The 23,326-nt window shown below is 45.9% G+C and overlaps 1 protein-coding gene across 1 annotated transcript in view; it reads left to right on the top strand.

Annotated features, from left to right (window-relative positions):
• Nucleotides 1-3,647: 3,647 nt before the first annotated feature.
• LOC143814595 (solute carrier family 2, facilitated glucose transporter member 11-like) overlaps nucleotides 3,648-23,326 on the top strand; it is an 83,692-nt gene continuing 64,013 nt past the window's right edge. The window contains exons 1-6 of the mRNA XM_077293460.1: nucleotides 3,648-3,783; nucleotides 6,230-6,328; nucleotides 11,910-12,070; nucleotides 12,712-12,836; nucleotides 17,969-18,098; nucleotides 18,289-18,437. Of these exons, the coding sequence (XP_077149575.1) occupies nucleotides 3,760-3,783; nucleotides 6,230-6,328; nucleotides 11,910-12,070; nucleotides 12,712-12,836; nucleotides 17,969-18,098; nucleotides 18,289-18,437 (688 nt within the window). The 5' untranslated portion in view covers nucleotides 3,648-3,759. The remainder of the gene's footprint in view (nucleotides 3,784-6,229; nucleotides 6,329-11,909; nucleotides 12,071-12,711; nucleotides 12,837-17,968; nucleotides 18,099-18,288; nucleotides 18,438-23,326) is intronic.

Here is a 23,326-nt window from a genome sequence, read left to right on the forward strand (position 1 = left end):
CTGCCTGACCCCCAGTTTACCCACTATGGTGGGGAGTGGCCTAATTAATAGAACCCTTAGCTCCCCCCGGAGGCCCTGCTGTGAAACATATTGGTGTCTGTGATACCTGGTCAGATGAACTCCTTCAGTGCCATCGAACGCACCATGGCTCCCCATAGTGGCGGATCCACAGTACTGCAACGACCAGGACTCTGGGGCGCTGCACTGGTACTGCAGCAAAGATGGTATCACTTCCCACAGGTGAAGCTGGGTCCCCAGGGCTCCTGGTGTATTGGGCAAGGATAGTGTGGTGCCATAGTAAACAGAGGACACAGGGTTGCAGTCTCTTTACCTGGTTTACTGATGGTAGCCAGTCTCAGTCCAGGGTACCAGCAACAGGTGTTGGTGTGGTCCAGTCAGCCTGGAGGCAATGGTGGATCCCTCTTTCAGGTGAGGTTTGTAAGCCTTCCTTCTCGCGCTCTTATGCGAGGTCCTTGCTGCTTGTGGCTCTCTTACAAGGTCCTTCTCTTTCTTGTCCTGGGACAGTACCAGTATGGTGGACAATGTGAGCCTTTTTACAGGGTCTCTATCACGACCCAGCTCTGTGCACTGCTGCACCTTCGGGTGTGGGTGTGGACAGACTACATAAAGTCTTCTGCCCTCCGGTTCTGCTGTGGGACATGAAGTACTACACAGCCTTGGGCTCCCGGTGCCCGGTTCTTGGGCTTCAGCTCAGAAGGTGCCCGGTCACAGTTCCCCTCCGAACTCCTTTGTTCTCCTTTGCTTCTCCCCTCTCACACTTGTTATCCATGCAACCCGCTGTCCTGGAGATGCCGCACCACACGTGGCTGCACAGCCCCAACCTTTGCTCATGCTCCTCTCTCCTCCACTGTCTCTCCCCAACTCCCTAACTCCAACTCACTAACTCCTCCTCCAGACCAGATTATCTATATCTGGGGGAATCTCCCCTGAATCCATGTTCAGAGCTCCCTCTTCTGGCCTGGATTCAGAATGTGTTGCATGTAGGTGTATTACCTGTTAAAGGAAATCCTCCTTGCCTCCAGGCATGACATCACCCTCCCCGAAAGGAAGGCAACATCACTGTAACAACCGGTTACCTGGGGTGTTACACTTGTACATTAGTTAATGCAGATGTATGAAAACAGATCACACAAGGATGTTACACGTATATCACACCAACGTCAAATGGCTGTAAAGAACAACGGTCATGACTCTGTTGTCGGTTGTGTCCCAGGACCAGGGGCTCCTTCCCTGTCCCTAACACTAGAGGCGCCCAAGATTTCTCTGTTCCCCAGATTACTTCTGATGGTGAAGACACCGGGGCCATGTACCATGCCTTAGCTCTTGAATCCACCCTCAGTCTGTACCCTTCCCCCACCCAGGGAAAAGGGGACTAGTAGTGTATCGTAATACACCAACAAGACTAACAAGGTAATATAAACAGGGATAAAGGAAAATACCAACCATACAAATATACTCACACAAACAACAGAGGTAAACATCGGGGAGTGGAAGATGGGGTAAAACCAAAGTAGGAAAAGGAGAGGAATTAGCACACACCCAAAACCTAGCTACAGTCTCAGATAAATCCACCAAACGCCTTTTCAAACAACAACCACAAACTACTGTCTCCTAACCATGCAGCATAAGCTATCTCAGCAATGAGTGCTAGCCAGGGCCAGATTATATATGAGATCAGAGTGCCTAACAGTGCACAGCTGAGATCCTCAATGCAGATTAACCCCTGCACTGCTAAAAGACACCTGCACCATTTAATATGAAGGTGTAGTGCTTCAAAACAGTGCAGCAGTAGGAGAAATCAGACGCTGCGGTTTTCTGTCTCCTGTCTGTCGCGGTAAACCCATAACAATGGCTACCTGGATGGCACATGGATGAAAATCAGATGTAAATCAGAAAAGAAAAGTTCGAGTTTTCTGCATGAAACTCAGATGATTTTTCATACGCTCATCTGCAGCCGCCCTGAAACTGATCTCCTACTGTCTCCTACTTGCACCTTGATTTGACTCCCATAGAAATCATTACATGTTATTAAGAGTGGTTTGAGTGGCTGAAAATCAGTTCCAATCATTGGTTGTTTTAGTGCCAAATTCATACAAGTTCCTGCAAGTTCCATTCAGATTAATGGGATAATAAAAGAAATGTTTGCAGCAACAAATCTGAAGAATGTGAATCATTCAAGACTTAAAGGGAACCTGTGTCCAGAAAAAAACCCATTACTAACCTGCAGATATGGGATTAATCTGCAGGTTAATAGCGTTACTAACCTGCAATGTTCCCATCTTTGTCACGGGGGCAGCGCCGGCGCTGGTTCAGTCACTGCTCTGAGTATATAGAGCGGCGGCTGTAACCACATCCCGACCCTCACTGATAGTCGGCCCCAGTGCAGAGCGTGTGTCAGTAAGGGCTGGAGGCGCAGCTACAGCTGCTGCTCTCTATACCCTATACTGGTGACTGAACCAGCGCTGGCGCCGTCCTCGTGACTGAAGCCGGAACGCTGCAGAGGGGGAAGAGTTCATTTTCTCCCCCTGCATTTGGCTAAGTGAAGGTGCCGGGCCAGTTAATTATGTGATTAACCTGCAGATTAAGCCCATATCTGCAGGTCAATAGCGTTATTTTTTCTGGTAACAGTTTCCCTTGATCTTAGGTCAGGGGTCCCCAAACTGTGGCTCTCGGGCCCACGACGTGTGGATCACACTTGTCTGCCAGCTCGGTGCATAAGCACTAAATCTAGCAACCAGCTATGAAGAGCAGGACTCCAGATGGTGACTTTTCTGAGTAGCCCCCCACAAAAGAGTAGATCTGGATGAGATTGAATGATACTGCCGGTTAGGTGGGTACATAAATCTGTACATAATAGTGTGGTGGGAGTGCTTGGTGGGAGAATACGGAATGGGGGTAAGGTAGGAAACCCTGGATGTAAATATACTGCCTTGGTGTGACAGCTTTTGGATGTCATTATAATGGAGCTATGGGAGTAATTATGGTAAGAGGAGGGAGGCAAGAAATGGATGTCACTGCTCTGGGGGTTCTGCATGTGGCTCGAGACTTCTGTAACTCTTAGACCTAAATGTGGCTCTTAAGGTTAGAAAGTTTGGGGACCACTGTCTTATATCTTGTCCATGGCCTAGCTATAATCAGCTGCTGCCACAAGATGGCACATTTGTTTTGCCAGGTTCTTCAGTTACCGATGCTCTTTGAAGCTGCTCCCAGCTCTAGTTGACTATTCTAACCGTGGAACTTTCCTCTACTAATTTCATATTGGGCTATTTGAAAACTGGACACATTTTTTATACAAACCTTTCACCATTTGACCAGTACACTTCACAATATAGAGCTTTTACCATCATCGTAATTGTTTCTTATAAGAAATGTGAGTCAAACAGTGCCATAGTGACAAAGGGCTAGAGAGATCAGTACTGTAATTATTGCCGTCCTTTGTTTAATCCTGGTCGCATCACTCCGTTTCCGCATCAATGTACTGTACTTGCTTAGCAGAGTTTTGGGTCCACTGATCACCTGATGTTTCCTGTGTAATGGCTGTTAATGTTTTGTCATACTTCATACCTCTCTGTCTTCTGCCATGCGGTCACTGGGTGCCTTAAAATCTACTCTAACTCCTTACTACCATCAGACTGTGCACTTGTGATCTAGTCGTCCTTGCATAGATCTGAAGTTGTCTTTTTTTTTAGGACAATCAATTGACTACCAGGAGAGAAGACAGTTTCAGTAGTGATAACTATGGACAGCTTGGCTTCAGAGCTGGTGAGTGTACTATATAAAACTTATGTAAAATGTTAGGCTCCTACATCCCATCTGTCTTATCACTTTATTGGGTCCATTCCCAGCGCATTCCTAATATTCAATCGGAATTTATCTGAAATTATGGATGACCTGCCCTCTCAATTCTTACATTGAGTCCGGTTTGTAGGTCCTATAAGGTAGGTAGCCCATTATGTTGCCTTTCCTCTTCGGCCTGTGGTCCACAGTCCAATAATATTTTGGCATGCTCCTTTTTTTTCTCCTGTTATAAGCCTAAACCAGGAATGAAATCTAAGCAGAGAAAACATGGTAATGGAAATTACACAGTTTTTTTAACATCCATTCTTTAAATTGGCTGCAAAAAATAAATGCAAATGCTACATGTAATTTAAGGTTTAGGACAGCTTGAACTTCAAGTGATTGCAATATGGTTCTGAAATATCATAAAACATTATGGGTGACACACTGTTCACACAATGATGCAAAATCATATCATAAGTATTGTATGAATATTAGGGTGTGTTCACACCGACTTTTTAAAGGAGTTTTTGGAGCAGAATCAGAGAAGAACCTGGGCAGAAACTGTCTAAATGCTATTCAAAAATTCAAACCTACTCAAAAACTTTTAGTTTCTGCTTAGTTCAAAAACTAAGCAAAAAGACTACATTTACAGATCTGAAATAAGTGGCCTGTTTTTTTTTTAGGGAGGTGATATAATTACATGGGACAGCCTCTAACAAAAACAAAAGCAATACTGATGAATTACTGATGCATTCATATTTTTTACAGCTATGTGTCTTTTTCCTCCTACAAATCGGATGAAAGTAGGGCATGCTTCATTTTTCAAAGCATTTATTTTATATGCATGTGTAAATAGCCTTACATGGTAACATAGGCTCTATAATAAGCTAGGTAAATACTGCGTCTGTGGCTTCTGTCGGGTGCATGCGCTCAGGAGGCATGTGCCTGACAGTGGCCACAGGATAGATGTCTAAGCATCCGTCCACCATAAGAACTATCGTGATAAAATGTATACCAGAGTCTTCGGTACTTTCCTATAAGTAAAAGAAATAAGATGTAGACACAAACCGGCCAGATATAGGCTGAAAGATCATGGTTTTGGCCTGTCTCTGGTGAGTTATATCCTATTGGAATGTTACATTATATGTTTGGAAAAGCCTCCAACACATACTGTGGGTTAAGAGCACAGACGCGGTACACTTAGCATTAGGCCTCACTCACACATCCGATTTTCTAACATACAAGAAAAGCAGACAGATTTTGATCAGATTTTGATGAGCATTTGATCAGATTATGGGCCAAGTGTCATCAGTTTGTCTCATACGTTGAGTGAAAAAAGGTTTCTCCCCCTTCTCCTTTCTGACAATCCATGAAAATGGCATCCAAGAGTGATACGGTTTTTCATGGACCCATAGACTTGCATTACCAATTTTGATTCAACCCTTGAAAAATCACAGACTCTTATAGGTATATGTGCTATCCGGGAAAACCACGAGAATTTATCAGATGTCTGAATGAGCTTCCACAGACTGAAATAACATGTACTATATTTAAAAATATGATTGTATGAAACCTGCTCATAGCCACCTTCACATGTCAGTGTTTTGGTCAGTTTTTACCTCAGTATTTGTTAGATAAAGCTATGCAATTGTTTCCATTATAGTTTACTATTAGAGTACTCGGGCTTTGGCTTGCATTAGAATCCATGCAGATTTTTAAGCAGATTTACTGCAGATTTCACCCTATAAAACTGACATGTTGCAAATGTATTTTCTATACTCAAGTGAGAAAATCTTCAGTAAATGTGCAGTGTATGAACATGTCCAAATGCTGACTTGTCACTATACAGCTCTGGCAAAAATTAAGAGACCACCGCATCAAAACCCTGGCACGGGCAGCCCAATCTCCAGACCTGAACCCCATTGAAAACCTCTGGAATGTAATCAAGAGGATAATGGATAGTCACAAGCCATCAAACAAAGAAGAACTGCTTACATTTTTGCGCTAGAAGCAGTGTGAAAAACTGGTGGAAAGCATGCCAAGATGCACGAAAGCTGTGATTAAAAATTATGGTTATTCCACAAAATATTGATTTCTGAACTCTTTCTGAGTTAAAACATTAGTATCGTTGTTTCTAAATGATTATAAACTTGTTTTCTTTGCATTATTTGAGGTTTGAAAGCACTGTTTGTTTTATTTTGACCATTTTTCTTTGTCAGAAAAAAAATACAAAATGTATTGCTTGGAAATTTAGAGATATGTCAGAAGTTTATAGGATAAAAGAACAATTTACATTTTACTCAAAAATATACCTATAAAGAGAAAAATCAGAGAAACTGAACATTTTGCAGTGGTCTCTTAATTTTTGCCAGAGCTGTATTTCCAGAGTATCATATATCAATGCATCTCTCTTTTACTTTTGTGTCAGGTGCAGCACCGAAACCTTTTCCTGATGTTGTTTGTGTTGGGCATCGGCGGTACATTTCAGTACGGTTATCACATGTCCGTGCTTAATTCTCCATCTCCGGTGAGAATAATCATCTTTCTTCATAATCTTTTCCACTAGTGCAATAGGGTATAGTATTCCATATAGCATGCACCTGTTCATTTTCATTGGCCTTAGACTTTCCGTTCAAGTAGATATTAAAGAACTTTGTCAGTTTATGTTCTAAATTCAGTTAAAAAGTGCATGTTTAGTTATACAGTGCATATTCACTTTAGAAAAATATTTTACAGTTTAAAAGGAACCTGTCACCAGAAAAAAATCGCTATTAACCTGTAGATATGGGGTTAATTTGCAGGTTAATAGCGTTACTAGCCTGCACGGCGCCTGCACTTAGCTGAATGCTGATGGGAGATAATGAACTTTATTCCCCTCGCAGCGTTCCAGTTTCAGTCACGAGGGCCGTGCCGGTCCTTGTTCAGTCACCGCTGTGAGTATAGAGAGTGGCAGCTGTAGCCGTGCCTTCAGCCCTGACTGACACTGGCTCTGCACTGGGGCCGGCTCTCAGTGATGGCCGGTGACGCTTTTACAGCCACCGGTCTATATACTCAGAGCAGTGACTGAACAAGCACCGGCCCCGCTCCCATGACTGAAACTGGAACTCTGCTAGGAGAATAAATTTCACTTTCTCCCCACAGCGTTTGGGAAAGTGAGGGCGATGGGCAGGCTAAAAATGCTGTTAGCCTGCAGATTAAACTCATATCTGCAGGTTAATAGCATTTTTTTCTGGTGACAGGTTCCCTTAAAAGTTTGTGAAGTTTTGTATATATGTGTCACATTTCTGATTTTGTACTGATCTGAATTACAGCATCTATTAGTGGCCATAATTAAATTTACAATTTTGATAGTTTCTACTAGAATATCAGCAAATTAATTGACAACACACATCCATAAAGGGGTTTTGCCACAAACAACAGTTCATTTTAATCAATAGATCTTGATATAATGATAATTTCCACAACTGGATGTGATTAAATAAAATGTTCCTGTGCTGAGATAATCTTATACATGTGTCCCTGCTGTGTAATGTGTAATGGCCGTGTCTGACCGTGCAGGAACATGATCTGATCACACCACAGCTCCTGGACAGGGGAGGAAGCTAAAGACTATACAGGCAGGACTGCATGGGATGACAGCTGTTTCTTTTTGTGAAGTAAAACATTTCCCTGCATTTTTGGAACCCCTTTAGGACCTTGGATATATCCATGGGACCAGGTCGTCTAGTACTTAACGAACTTGGATGTATGGATACATAATGACGATCGCCCGTGCACAGGGGCTGATTCTGACAGTTGATACCCAGCACTCAATGCCAGGACCGGTGCAACACTGCTCTCGTCACTTTAAGGGAGAAATAAGGAGGGTTTAATCCACTACCATAATATACAAATCAGCTCTTTTTAGAGGCAAATAATATTAGATAGTACCAGCACATACAAAACCAATTTTTTTGGAGCAACATAATATTCCTGTGTAGCAGCCCTAAAAAATTATTTTTTACCGCTAAATAATATTCCTCAGTGCTAGCATATCCATTTTAAAAGTTAATTGCTAAATAATATTCCTTGTCTATTGCTTAAATAGCTATTATTTATCTAGCAGTTGTGTGAGTGGCGCAAACCTGTTGAGCTACAGAAATGTCACTAATTACCAGCAGTTTCCCTGAGTCTGCTGTTTGCATGTCTCATAAGGGCGATCTAAAAGATCCAAAAAAATTTCTATTGGCTAAATAAATAAGTATTTTTATCCAGCAGTCAGGCCTCTCAACGTGCACCACTAAAGAGGGTCATGAGGAGGTGGAGTGCAGTGATGCCCAAACATTTGAGCACCCACAGCCAGGAGAAAGCCACGTTGGGGAAGGTCAATTCATGTCTGGAGAGGACGAGGATAATCATGACACACAGTTGCCATCAGGTCAGCCTAAAATCGCAACTCAGAAGGAGAATCAGATGAGGCCACTGATCCAACCTAGCATGGTGGCACGCCTAGCGAGCTTAGCGAGCACAGCAGTGCAGAGAGGGATGGATCCGTAGCATGAAAACAGGTAACAAGAGGTAGTGGTTTGACCAGGAGAACTCATTCAACTGTTCTACAGAGCCCCCAACTCGGCTAGATAATAGGCCAAGGGTGCATTGTTCCCCTGTATGGCAGTTTTTTCTGAAATTCCTCCAGACAAAACAACTGTAATTTGCAGCATCTGCCAAACCAAGCTAAAAAGATACAATACGATACGATACGATACACTTTATTGATCCCGTGGGAAATTATGGATGCAAGAACACTGCAAACCTGACCTCTACCAGAATGCAAAAGCATATGGCAGCTAAGCACCCCAGTAGGTTGGCGGAACGCCTGGGTACAAAATCTGTGTCTGATGGTGAAACCACTGCCCCTTCCCCTGTGTTGCAACCTTCCCTATCTGCTGTCCAGGAAGGAGGTGCTGATGCCTCCTGTCCACAACCTGCAGTTGCACAGACACAAGAGTCAGCAACCACGTCTAGTTTGTTGTCCCAGTGCAGCGTTCAGTTGTTCCTTGTCAGCATATATGCCTGTTCACAGATTGTTAGTTAGATAGGACATACTTAAGTGTTAGCATTTTACATTGTCCGGTGCTGGACAAAGACCATTGCTGACTTTTCCAGGCTCATAGATGAGACTTGTGTATCTTTATTAAACTGTCGCTTCCCTTACATTTTCTAAATTTGGGTCCTTACTCCTTACAAAAAATGGTGGTGGGGTATTGGCCATTTTATGTACGTCTAAGAGACTGGGTTAATACACTCCACAGACCTATTCAGGCCGCAGACTTACAAATATTGGAACATGGTCATTGCCACGCTAAGGCCTATACCTGAGCTCTGTAGCACTCCCTGTCACCTAAGTAATACACTCCAAAGACCTCGACACTCTCTGGGACATGTCCTGTAATTACTCCATTGTTGCTCAAAACCATGTGTGAGGCAATGACCGGTGTTATACGTGAGGGTCGCTATGTGTCCCCCAGGATGTCAAAGAAGCATATGGAGGCCGTGGGAGTGCATTGCAGTCACAGGCATAGCTGATATTGCAATGCAAAATAAAAGTGAGTATTGGTCTTGGACATTCTATGTGTTCAGGGCAAATATAAGAAAACCTGTTCTGGACTTTTATTTTTGAAACAGATTACAGTACGGCAGCGGGGCAGTCCGTTTCCTCCCCGGCCCGGGTTTTCCAACAGGTTCTTTTGTAAAAACCCCTGCAGCAGAGAGTTGGGTGTGTCAGTTTTGATCTTGCGCGCAGGCAGAGCAGACGGCTCTGCAGAGCACTACCTGTGTGAGGCAACACAGGGCCAAGCGGAGCCAAAAGGCCTGGCACCCTCAGCGTACATGGCAGTGCCTTAACCCATGGCAATGGGTGACGGACTGTCTTCGTTTTCCTGGCTGCGATCCGAAGGATCCAATTTACTGTTTGTGAGTACGCTGTACATTAAAAGAGACTTTATTTTGAACTTTTGCCAGGTCACTGCCTCCTCACTGCACAGCAAGGATACCGCTGCACTGCACATGCAAAAGATACATTCTGCCTGGTTTGGTAATTTCCAGAAGAACTGCGTAGGCTTGTGCAGATTGGTCAATGGCACTCCTGTCTCTTTCCCTTGAGGAGGCTGCTTCAAAGTACAATGAGGCTTGCACATGTTCCTGACATGAGTTTCAGGCCTGACAGACTGACCACAATACAGGCCCTCACTTGCATACACTGTATTCAGAATTTAATTCTAAAGCTTTTGGTGTCTGGTAGAAACCAATTTACAGCTCCCCCAACTTCTGTATTATATTCACCTTGCAGCGGCTTCACCCGCTATGACAGTGGCTCCATTGGGAACCGGTGGCCAAAATGAACAGTGAAGCTCACAAAATTCAGGTTTCACGGCACCTGCTAGCCCTTTGAAAATGTGAAGCGAGGGCCACATAATGACATGGCTGTGGACATGATGGTGGTGGCATGCGAAGCCCAAAATTCAAATGGGCATGTTTTATCTGGCATTGTAAATTAATGGGAATATATTACAGTATTTTCTTTTATCCCTGTATTTCCTTATTAGTCTGATTGGTGTATTTACATTCACTACTACTAGCCACTTCCCTGGGTGGGGAGGGATCAGATTAAGGGCTAATTCAGGAGCTCAGCAAGGTATGTGGCTCTGGTATCTTCACCATTAGAAGTAATCTGGGAGGTAGGGACAGATAGGGCGCCTCTAGCTGTAATGTCTGTATTTTTTTTACCACCCCTCCTCCCCCACCCGGCCTGGAGATGTGGTATGATCTGTCTCTGTACAGTGAGACACAAACATTACACAGTACATAACAGGGGCACATTTATAATATTATTTCAGCACAGGTACATTTAATTTAAAGACATCCAATTGTAGGTCTTATTATTATTCCAATATTTTTGTTTGTGGGAAAACCCCTTTAAATGGGACTGTACCAAGTTTGTAAATTATCACCTGTACAGTGCATAGGATAGAAGATAACTGACTGATCATTTAAAATCTGACTTCTGGAACCTCCACTGATCACGGTAAAAGAGATCTGAAAGGACCAGAAATCTAGCGTGTGCACCTCCACTACAATCATTGTTTAACCCCTTACTGATGTTACGTAAGAGTGGGCTTAAGAGCTGAGCTCGCACCATACCAGGTGCCAGATGTGATATGTAGCTTGTGCTTGCTACTAACTGCAGTGTTCAGAGATAGCTCCAATTGATGTTCTATAGCTATAACTTACGGCACTTTTAGTGGTACTTTGGCAGTTCTTACTAGGGCTTCCATGGAAAGGCTTAGTCACTCTATCTACCAGATTCCAATGCTCGCCCTGGTCTCCACCCTTCCTCTGTATAGGTACCCCTGGATTGGATAAACAGAGTAGGCTGCTGGCCAGTGCAGTGAGCTGGCAGAAGGTAATCAGGAACATAAGTCAAAACCAGGAAGTCACAAACAAGAACAGAATCGCAAGGCTGAAGGATGATCAAAATACAGTCCGAGGTCTTATAACAGGAATAAAAACAGACTAGGCAAGGGCTGAAAAAGCAGGACTGAACCAAAGTTAGATTAACTACAACTGGCAGTAGATAGCAGGATTTTAAGAAATTAAATAACTTGTAACCCTGGGCTAAACAGAAAGAAGCACTCACAAGCAGAAGTTAACTATTGACTTCCTAGCCTGAATGGTACTACAAGTCCCAGAGAAGACTGGACTAGTGTTGTCACACCATGTTGTGTGCAACGAAAGTACAACACCACCCAGCAGCAGAAGCAGAGTCAGGGCAGCCACTGACACAGATGTCACATTAACCATTTAAAGGGGTTCCCCAAAATAATATACAAATGGAATCCCTGATATAATTCAAATTGCAGCCCACCCTAGTCACGTGTAGGATGGGCTGCAGACTGAAGACGTAAACCTCTAGAGACCTCAGCTGACAGAGATACAGAATACAATGCAGAGAGAGTAATGAGTGCTAGGAGATTGGAACTGTGATGTTGCTAGCTTGTACTATCATTTCTATTAATTCCGACTTCCAGTTCAGCCTTTACTGACCTCATATATTGTTACTATCACATTAGTTTATCAAACAGTTCATCAATGACACTTGGATGAGAAGATACGGGACCAGAATCACTGGTGGATCCCTTACATTGATATGGTCTTTGGTGGTTTCAGTATTCAGCATCGGTGGTCTAATAGGATCCACTGCATCTGGCTACCTAACCGGAAGATTTGGGAAGTAAGTACTGTAAATGGGGACCTTGTTAAAATCCAACTGAAATTGAGCATTTACTTATTTTATTTTTCTACTTGCATGTGTATTGTATCTATTGTTTTATGAGTGCCCCATAATTATAATAATTTATGCTATATAATAATAGCTATTGAAAGGAGTTGACCATTTTTATTGTTTATGGTACATGAATTTCCAACTACTCCGCTTACTCTTCTGAATTGTAAAGATGACAGCAACATAACATTGAGCAAATTAGAATAAAGTTTTAATATTGTAAAGAAAAATGGTAGCAAATTTCTAAGATACGTTTTGTTTCAAGCCTTCAACATTTTCAAGATGTCTGCTGGCTGTCAGTGAATGGAAACAAGCACAATTTAGGTTCAGAAGTTGACAACCTAATTTTGTCCAAGTTAAGGCAGTGGGTGACAGTGATGAATAACCTAGGGAATGGTGTGAATTCTTTTTTCACTAATATTGTAAACATATGAATGTAAAATACCAGCTAAATGTTGAACTGTCCGAGCCAGAAAACAGAGCCAGGAGTCTCTGACTTCCACCTCTGATGACATGTCACTGCTGTAGCCAGTGAAAATAGTGAAATATATCCGCACTATGTTATACTATTGTCCACATTTCTACTACAGGAAGAAGTGCCAGCTATGTATCGCAGTGCTGCCGCTGGTCAGTGCTGTGCTCATGGGCCTCAGCCAGACTGTTGACCGGATTGAAATGATTATAGCTGCGCGTTTCCTCTCTGGGTTTTACTCAGGTTTGTGCCAAATAAATCAATACATATCAGATTGTCATAGACTGTCCCCAAATAGAGAGGAAGCATCAATAATGAGAATATATCAATTAAAAAATGTACAATCCTTTCTCTGTATTACCATCCACGGGTGTTATGACCTGGTGGTAACGGAGCAGCACTGATGTGACATGGTGGGAACGGAGCAGCACTGATATGACCTGGTGGGTACGGAGCAGCACTGATGTGACCTGGTGGGTACGGAGCAGCACTGATGTGACCTGGTGAGTAAGGAGCAGCACTGATGTGACCTGGAGGGTAAAATAGATCATGGACTAGCTCTGAGGAGGTGGTAGCTTTACTGACCGCAAACCCTAATCCTAACACAAACACTAGAAATAGCCGTGGGACGTTCCTGTCACTCCGTAGACGCCTCTTCACAGCCTAAGAACTAACTACCCCTAAAGATGGAAATAGAAAACTATCTCGCCTCAGAGAAATTCCCAAAAGGAAAGATAGCCCCCCACATATATTGACTGTGAGTGGAGAGGTAAATGACAAACGCAGGGATGAAAACAGATTTTAGCAAAGGAGGCCAACACTGACTAGATAGACAGAAATAGTAAAGGGCACTGTGCGGTCAGTATATAAAACCCTAAAATCCACGCAGAGATTACAAAAATAACCTCCACACCGACTCACAGTGTGGAGGGGCAATTCTGCTTCCCCAGAGCTTCCAGCTAGCCTGAATATTTCATAATCACAAGCTGGACAAAAAGAGACATAACTTTAAACTGAACAGTAAGTACAAGAACTAGCAAGAACTTATCTTATGCTGACATGGACGGCCATCAGGGAAATCCAAGGAGAGGACTGAGTCTAACCTAGGAAAACATTGACAGCTGGCATGAATTACAGACCAGAGCCCGGTTAAATAGAAAGGCCAAGGGAGCCGATTAGTGAAGTCAGCTGCCAGGCCAAACTCCAAGAGCAGCAGTTCCACTCGAAACCACCAGAGGGAGCCCAAGGGCAGAACTCCCAAAAGTACCATTCATAACCACAGGAGGGAGCCCAAGAACGGAATTCACAACACACGGGGTTGTATTTTTAAAGGGAATCTGTCGACAGAATTTCACCCCTCAAACTATTTATATGCAAATGTAGTTCCTTCAAAGACAAGTCTAGCAATACTTTTACATGACCAGTTTGTTCCTCCATTACTGAGAAGTCAGCATTTGAATTGATATATAAATGAGGTTGTAGATCTGAAGCCTGTGTCACTCCAGGTCTATTCCCCACCCAGCAATGCCTACTCCTGCTTAACTGACAACTGCTTTGTCCGAATTCAACAGGAGGATGTGGGAATGGAGCTGGAGTGACAAAAGTTTCAGATCTACAGCTCCATTTGCATATGAATTCAAAGGCTGATTTCTCAGTAATGGAAGAACAAACTGGCCATGTAAAAGTATACAAAACCTAACTTTTTTATTTTTCCAAGAGGTCTTGTTTTTCATGGACGAATTATATTTTTGAATGACATCATTCATTTTATCATGCGATGCACTTGAAAGTGAGAAAAAAATTCCCAGTGCGTTGAAATTGCAAAAAAAGTGCAATTTCACAAATTAAAAAAAAAAATTATTTACAGTGTTGGCTGTATGGTAAAACTGACCTGGCAATATGATTCTTCAGGTCAGTACGATTAAATAGATATCAAACATGTTTATTTTTATTTAAGTGGTAAAAAAAAATGTCAGACATTTGTAGGAAAAACAATTAGCCAATAGGAGGGTAGGATGACGTGCCCCTGCAGCTGTCAAAGATTGACAGCTGAATTTAATAGGTTGTCAGCTGTTAAAGTCACACGATGGCTGATTAAATCAGACATCATGACCGGGGGGGGGGGGGGGATATGCGCTTGACGTGCCAACCTGCATCAAGGGCAGGGCCACAACTTTTCACAAGCACGTCAAAGGTCGTGAAGGGTTTCATAGACAACAGCCATTGCAGTTCTGTACCCAACAGCTATGTAATATCATTGAGAATGAAAAAGTATCACTTATTATATTTTGAAATGCTGTGTAGAGAGGCGGCTGTGCTGCACTACTCGCTTCTCAATGAATCAGGGTGTCCAGACTAGATTTACATTAGCGGAATAGGTATTATGGTTTATTCTCAAACGTGTTAGAAAATACTTCTTCATCAGGAGGACCATAAGTTTATGTTGAGGTTCTCCTGATTTAGATGTGAGTTGTACTTTGAAATGCTTTGAGAATAAACAGCAGTAATTATTCCATTAATGTAAACAGGGCCGTATTTAGAGTTTCTGCTGCCCTAGGCACTTTTAGTGCTGCCTCCCCCATTGGTGAGTATGACACTATCGGCAGTGACTTTGCCATAAATCACTGATGTGAAAGTCGCCTTTTGCAGCAGATCCGGCAGTTTTTCCGCATCTGCCGCGTAATGGATCACTTACGGCAACCCTGAGTTCGGCCTCATTCATTCCCTATGGGACTTGCAGACATGTGCGGCACTTGCGGTTTTGCCGCGATCCGGCAAATGGGGTACTTGCAGCAATGGAAAAAAACACTGCTAGCAGTGTTTTTTGTATCACCGCAAGTGCAAAACCGCAATTGCCGCACATGTCCGCAAGTAGTCATCACTACCTGTCCCTGCACCTTCCTAGCTCATCCCAACCATCCCTCTGACCTAAAACTACACTATAAAGCTTTAGAAAAACAATTTATTAACTGACATATTCCTATGATAATGAGGGCTCCTGGCTACGGCGTAGACTGGGACGGGCAGTCTCCGGGTCTCCATTCTCTCTGTGCACACCCTCAGTCACTGCCTGTGCTGCACAGTGCACAGACCTCCCTCCACCAGACCCGGTAATCGCCGCTCGAAGTAGCATACCGGCAGAGGTGTATCTAGGGTTTCTGGCACCCGGGGCAAGAATTCATTTTGGTGCCCCCCTCTCTCCAAGGACATATGCGATTTGCACACTCAGTCATGTGCCCACGAGCTGCTCTCCCTATAGCTCTCAATGTTCAGTGAAAAACTGAGAGAAGCGGGAAGAGAAGCTCGTTGTCACAGGACTATGAGTATGAAAATCACATATGAGTGACGTGTCCATGTGACGACTACTGGAACCTGCAGAGCTGAATCCTGACATCGCAGCTTCTGAATTCTCAAAACGCATGCACTGCACACTTTTAGGATTCTCCCTTGCTGGTGGACGGTCATGTCAGCACAAGCATGTGATTTGTATACTGTTCTGACCACATTCCGACTAGATGTGCCCGGCCACGCTTAATTCATTTTCACTTACGGAGGCCACACATGTCTAGTCAGCATGTGACCGCATTAATGTAAATCCCCAGCATGAGAGAATTCTGACAGCGTGCAGTGCGCACTGTGAGAATTCAGAAGTCTGCAGTCACATAGAATGACTGCAGACTCATCACAAACCTGGACATCCCCTTTAATGCTCCTAACATAAATAAAAACACGAGAGTTAGTTAGCATCACAAATAACATTTACATCCAGGTACCTTATAGATGACGTCGCCTCTGGAGCCGTTCTTATTTTCTTCATCTTGTCCAGACCACATGATGAGTTTTCTCATCCACAGCTCGTCTCTGCAGACTTCCATCTTCTCCGCTCTTTTGCAGAAAATCTCCACATGATGCCCTTAAAGATGCAAGTGTCATTATAATGCTCCTGAATAAAAAATTGTCCCTCACTATATTGTCTGCACAAAATATGACCCCCACACTGTCCCTCTTATGGTACATACTCTTCACACTGACCTCTCCTTTCTATACCGGCCCCCCTCTTCACACTGTCCTCTCACACTGTGTCCCCCCTATAGGGCCCAGTATTTATACTCCATATTTATACTCCATCCTCCTACCCTGTGTGCATGGCTCCCTCATCTTCCCACCCTCCGTGCATGGCTCCCCCATCCTGCGTGCATGGCTCCCCCATCCTCCCACCCTGCACGCATGGCTCCTCTATCCTCTCACCCTGCGTGCATGGCTCCCCCATTCTCCTCCCCTGCGTGCATGGCTCCTCTATCCTCCCACCCTACGTGCATAGCTCCCCCATCCTCCTCCCCTGCGTGCATGGCTCCTCTATCCTCTCACCCTGCGTGCATGGCTCCCCCATCCTTCTCCCCTGCGTGCATGGCTCCCCCATCCTCCTCCCCTGCATGCTGGCTCCCCCATCCTTCTCCCCTGCGTGCATGGCTCCCCCATCCTCCTCCCCTGCGTGCATGGCTCCCCCATCCTCCTCCCCTGCATGCTTGGCTCCCCCATCCTCCTCCCCTGTGTGCATGGCTCCCCCATCCTGCTCCCCTGCGTGCATGGCTCTCCTATCCTCCCACCCTGCGTGCATGGCTCCCCCATCCTTCTCCCCTACGTGCATGGCTCCTCTTTCCTCTCACCCTGCGTGCATGGCTCCCCCATCCTCCTCCCCTGTGTGTATGGCTCCCCCATCCTTCTCCCCTGTCAAACTCACCACGCGGCGCAGAGCTTCCAGGCATCTCTGCAGCGTCTTCCTTCCTGTATGAGCGGTCACGTGGTACCGCTCATTAAGGTGATGAATATGCGCATATTCATCACCTTAATGAGCGGTACCACGTGACCGCTGAAGATAGGACGCGCTGCCGGCGCTGAGACGGAGTTGCAGCCACCGCTGGAGGAAGGTGAGTATGACATCTTCAGGGAGGGGGGCGGGAAGGAGGGAGGGAGGAGGGGGGGCAGTCACTTGACCTCGGACTTTTATAATAAAAGAAAAAAACCCTAGCTTAAGTGCGCCCCCTCGCATCCTGGCGCCCTAGGCAGGTGCCCTCAAGTGCCTAGTGGCAAATACGGCCCTGAATGTAAATCTATTCAGAACATCCCGATTCATTGAGAAGCCGACAGTGCAGCATAGACATCTATCAGCATCATTTTGATTTCAATGTTGGATCTGCCAACCAGCGGGGCAGCAGCAGCAGGACCTATTTTAAGAGTTGTGCTTTTTTTACAACTCTACCCAACTCGTACCATACCACAAAACACTTTCTGTCTAGATAATGGCCTGTTTTACTGTCTTTTGTCCTTGTAGCCTATAATCAAAGCTTACTATATTTTGTTTCTTTCAATATTAGGTTTGGGAGTTAATATTCATGCACAGTATGTCGGAGAAACTGCCCCTCGAAAGTTGCGTGGCTTCATCAATGTAACCGGACCCGTGTTTGTAACTCTGGGAAAACTTTGTGGACAGATTGTAGGACTCAAGTAAGCGCTGTTAAAAATCACGCACAACACGACAGTATTAGTGCTCAGTCCAGGCTGTTATGAGCCCACACTGTACCGCTGTATGCTCCTGATTTTATATGGAGACACACATCCATTAACCTCTGCCAAAGGTCTGGCGTGAACAGTTTATGAACTTCTCCTCTTAAAATGTGCTTTTGTCTCAACACAGAGAGATATTTGGGACAGAATTCTTGTGGCCTCAAGTTCTGCTCTGTAGTGGCATTTCATCCCTTGTTCAGCTGGTTACTCTGCCCTTCTTCCCAGAATCTCCAACCTACTTGCTGTTAGTAAAAGGCGACAAGGAAGGTTGCCTAAAAGGTAAGTGCAACACAACAGTTGCAGTTAAGAGGAAAAAACCATTGCCAAGCATAACGGAAAGGTGATTGTTATATGCGCGGGTCACATAATTCCAATCATAATGATCATCTTCTGCGGTTTTCATGAACATTTCAGAGTTTTATATACTGTCTAATCAAATTGCAAAATCACAAGAGAGGTACTGTTGATAGATCTTTACACGTTTAGGATTAGAAATAGATTTCAGTTCAGATTCTGCCTCCAGCGTTGTCCTTGGGCAAAGATAAATTCAATGACTAGCTGTACCCTATGCATGTCAATGGGGTTACCCACCCCTATTCACACACTATTCAGAATTTCAGTACTGATATTTGGAGAAAAAAAGAAACACGAGAATAAATTTGATGCTACCTATTCTAGTGGATTATCCAAGGAAAAGACGGTGGAATAGCTGTGTGTAGATCAGACCCGCTAAATGTTTCTGAGTCGCCCACCAGGGCAGGGTACTCGGTGCCGGGTCCGGTCGGCTATTAAAGGGATGTCATGGTGGCTGCGACACAGTCCGTGGCCCTGGGACTCACTGTAAATGGGAACGGTCTTTTAAGGGGAATTGTGAATAAGTCTGTTGTGACGCCACCTGTGGTGTTCGATCAATAGCGGGACCGATGCTGCGTTAAAGGGGTCCTCTGGGGGATGTTGCAGCAATGATGGTGATGCTTCCCACAGGTGAAGCGGGGTCCCTAGGGGTCCTGAAGTGTATGGCGATGATGGTGTACGCCGGGCAATGAGTAAAGGACATAAGTTGTAAAGTCTTTACCTGGTTTACTGTAGTTGGCAGGCCACAGTCCAGGGTACCAGGCACAGATGGTGATGCGGCCCAGCCAGCACAGAGGCAATGGAAGGTTTCCTTTCTCCAGTCGAGGTCTGTGAGCCTTTCCAACTAGCGCTTGCTGTATATGAAATCCCTGCTGCCTGAAGCTTTCTGCAGAGTCTTCTATTCCCCCTGTCCTGAGACAGGTACCTGCATGACGGGCAGCTTGAGCCTTTTTATAGGGACTCTATCATGCCCTGGGCTCCTCAGTTGCTGCTGCATCTTAGGTGTGGTGTGGGCCAATCCCATAAAGTTCTCAGCCCTCCGGTTCTGCCGAGTATCCTACAGCTCCACTAAGCCCTCGGGCTCCCGGTACCGGGTACTATTCTTTGGCTCTGACGGTGCCTGGTCACAGTTCCCCTCTGAGCCCTGTTCCTCTCCTTTGCTCCTTTCTTCTGAAGCTCCACCACATACAACCCCTCGAGTTATCAGTCCTTTCAGAGGCTTTAGCTCCCTCTTGGCTGCCAGGCCTCTCTGTCTGCTCTCACAGACTTCCTTCTCCTTCAGTGTCTCTATCAGACTGTCCTGCTTGGTCTCGCTTGACCAACTACTTAGCTCCTCCTCCAGGACAGGATACATATAGCTTAGGGAAGCTCCCCTGAATCTGGGTCCTGAGCTCCCCCTCCTGGCCTGGATTTGGAATGTGTTGTATGTGGGTGCCTTACCTGGTGAAGAGAACTCCATTGCCTCTGAGCATGATATTACCCTCCCAGAAGGAAAGGTAACATCACTGTAGCAACTGGTTACCTGGGGTGCTACACTCCCCCCTTTAACACCAGTACTCCCGGACTGGGAAAAGAAAAACAGGCATTGCAGGTTAAAAGACAATTTTGAGACATGCATGTCAACAGGTTAAACCTAGCATCGTTTTATGGGAGGTACGGTTCTTGAACGTTGCATAAATAACATTAACATAACTTTTTATTACAAGTGCACACAGGTTAAAGGGCAAACTTTAAGGATAGCAAGACACATTGACCAGTCCTGGTCTCCGCTACGCCATGCAGTTTTGCTCCAATCCTGAAAAGCGAAACGGGTACACATATATGCAGTCCTGCTCATGCTACCAGCGCGCGGCAATATCAAAGAAGGGCACCAGAACAGGTGCCAAACTATTTATACATCAGTTTCCAGGGAACATCTGTGCATTCAAACTGCAAAGAAAAACAGCAGTACAACATATTTACAAAGGGTTCCTTCACGCAGGTGAATGTCTTTTTTAACTCTGCTTCTTCCAGGGCAGGTCCTGGCGTGTACAGCTTCCTGACTGGGGAAGTTCCTTAACACTGGGGTCAGCAGGTGACTCCTTAGAAAAAAGTTCGGCTTCCAAAGTCTGTGTAGCCCGGGTTTGTTGTCCACTCACAGTGGCTACACGGATATTGTCATGTTGTTCTAGGCACCTTTTCACATGAAGAGCATAGTAACCCCTATCTCCATGGTGCTGGGTATAGGTCACTTTGTCTCCAGGGTATAAGTCACGGTCAGGGTGTCCTCTTAATAGGTGTGATTCCACGTCCATGCTGTTGACGAATGGTTCCCTGTGTCCTATTTGTTCCTTGATGAAACCTCATCCTTTATCCAAATTAACCCCTTAATGACCACCAATACATCTTTTAACTGACCTGAGATTTAAGAGAATAGTATCCCCATACAGGTGACAATCCTCTAGCTATCAGCTGCACACTATAGCTGACAACTTTCTGCATCAGCCACGATCAGTGTTTGTGCAGCGCCCCAGAGTCCTGGTCGTTGCAGTACTGTGGCTCCGCCACTATGGGGAGCCATGGTGCGTCCGATGGCACTGAAGGAGTTCATCTGATCAGGTATCACAGACACCAATACATTTCACAGCTGGGCCTCCGGGGGGGAGCTAAGGGTGCTATTCATTAGGCCACTCCCCCACCATAGTGGGTAAACTGGGGGTCAGGCAGGAAGTTAGAGGAGAAAGCTGACTGGATTGAACAAAGGAACACCTTGTGGCAGAGGGTGTTGTGGAGGAAGAGACAGTAGGGTCTCTGCCAGGGGTGGGATCCTGGCAGAGGCTTGGCATTGGAAAGAACGTAACGGGTCCGCGCCAGCTCCGGGAAGCGGCGGGACCCAGGAAAGGACTAGAAGCGAGATAGATTGTGCTGAGTGAGAAACGAGATCAAGCAATAGGAGAATTCCAGTAGGGGTCATGCTGTAAGACCGGAGCAACACCCTGCTGAGGCGCACTACCGGTGGCCGGAACGCCGAGGGAGTATTATAACATTCAGCTTCAAGCAATACTCTAAACAGCGGCAGGACAGTCAGTTTAAGGCGGGCTGTCTAACACATATCACCTATGAAGTCTTGGGAGGCAATTGCGGGAGAGGGGCGTCTCTAGGGTCCCGGAAGAACTCCAGGCCTACCCTACAAACGGGTGCCGTTCTAACTGTAACATCAGGAAGGGACGGACGATTAGAAGAACATCATTTAATCGAGTTGTGAGGGAACTTAAGAAACAGACACAACAGTTGTGGGGTACTTTCCGTAAGCACAGCAGGGAAGGACTACAACACATAGCGCTAAGAAGGAAGGCACCGATTTCCACCTGTGAAGTGAACTCTGGAGGTGCCATTGGACCGGCCGGACTTGCGCAGCTTGGTGAACCGTATTCTGGACTGAGGACTCAGAGATCTCCAGTAAAGAGGTAAAGAGACTGCAACCTGGTGTCCTCGTTATTTACCGCGACCTGCACCCCACAACTGCACCGTTACAACACGACTTATTGCACCGGACGTCCCCCACTGACAGACAGGGCCACGGACCGGGTCTAGCCACCGTGACAACCCCAGGACTGAGACTCAGAGGCCCGGCTCCGGGTGCCCCTAGGCCCTGCGGCGGTGTGGGGGCGCTCCAAACTTGGCGTCACGAACAGGATCTACTTAAGCCTGAAGAATCAGGTCATGTGTGCCTAGAGACTGTGATTTGTTGTGCTTGGACTGTACTTTATTAAGAAGACTGCGTGCTATCATTGACCAAGAGAAATTCCCGCCAAAAGCCGCCGCCATTGCTACTTCGGAAAAGAAGGAGGGCGTGCTATGGGAGGAGACTACCAGAATGGCGTGAGAAATGGGTACCGCCCCCTGCGCTTCTGGCTGCAAGGAGATGACCTGCCCCAAAGCAGAGGACAACCCCCTGGTTTGCAACGGCGGGAAGCGGGTGATGGAGAAGCCCGACCTCGGAGAAATGGCGGAGTCAGATGCATGCATTGCCACCGATCAACGGATCATGATGAAGAACAGCGAGTGCCGGAACGGGGAAGGAGCAGTCCCGGCTTACCCTCGTTCACTAGAGGTGGACCCGTGTCCTCTGCAGCCGGAGGATCCGAAACCCTGGGAACAGATAGCGGGGCCGAGTCCACCAATCCCGACCTCGGAGCCAGCGGAGGAGGAGTCACAGCGAGCGGAGCCGTGTTCGGGGACCGAATTGGAGGAGCCGCGGTCCGGGCAGCAGCCGACTCCAGCGTTCTTGTCAACGGACCGGATCGACATCGGTGGAACCACATCAGGCGCAGGTACGGCAGACGCCCCTGCTTCCACGCTCGATCCTGCTCCCGCGACCGGTCCTCCCCCCAATAGGAGCGGACTCCTCTCAGCAGAACTAGTGGTGTTACCTCCTGACGCCATGGAAAAGATGGTACCGCCGCTGCCGACTAGGATGGGAGAACCCATAGACGTGGGCCCAGACGGGGTGATCCTCCAATGGGACACCCCCCGGATTGGCTCGGACGGGGCTCGGGAGGAAGGGTTCACCCTTGCTGTGCTTACCTGGGAACAGTATCGACAGTGCTTGATCTTACATTGGAGGAGACAAAAAGAGTCAGAGTCAGAACTGATTGGTCCACCGAAAGTACAACCATCGCCTCCTGCATGTGATGACAGAGACGTGATACGGCGAGGAACTGTATTGACTTTCCACCCGAAGAGGGGATGGGGCTCCATACAGGAACCGGGACTACCAACCGACGTTTTCGTTGCCAGTAGCAACGTGAAGACTCCCTGCTGTGGCCGAGGTG

The sequence above is a fragment of the Ranitomeya variabilis genome, chromosome 1, assembly GCF_051348905.1.
Source record: "Ranitomeya variabilis isolate aRanVar5 chromosome 1, aRanVar5.hap1, whole genome shotgun sequence".
NCBI classification, from domain to species: Eukaryota; Metazoa; Chordata; class Amphibia; order Anura; family Dendrobatidae; genus Ranitomeya; species Ranitomeya variabilis.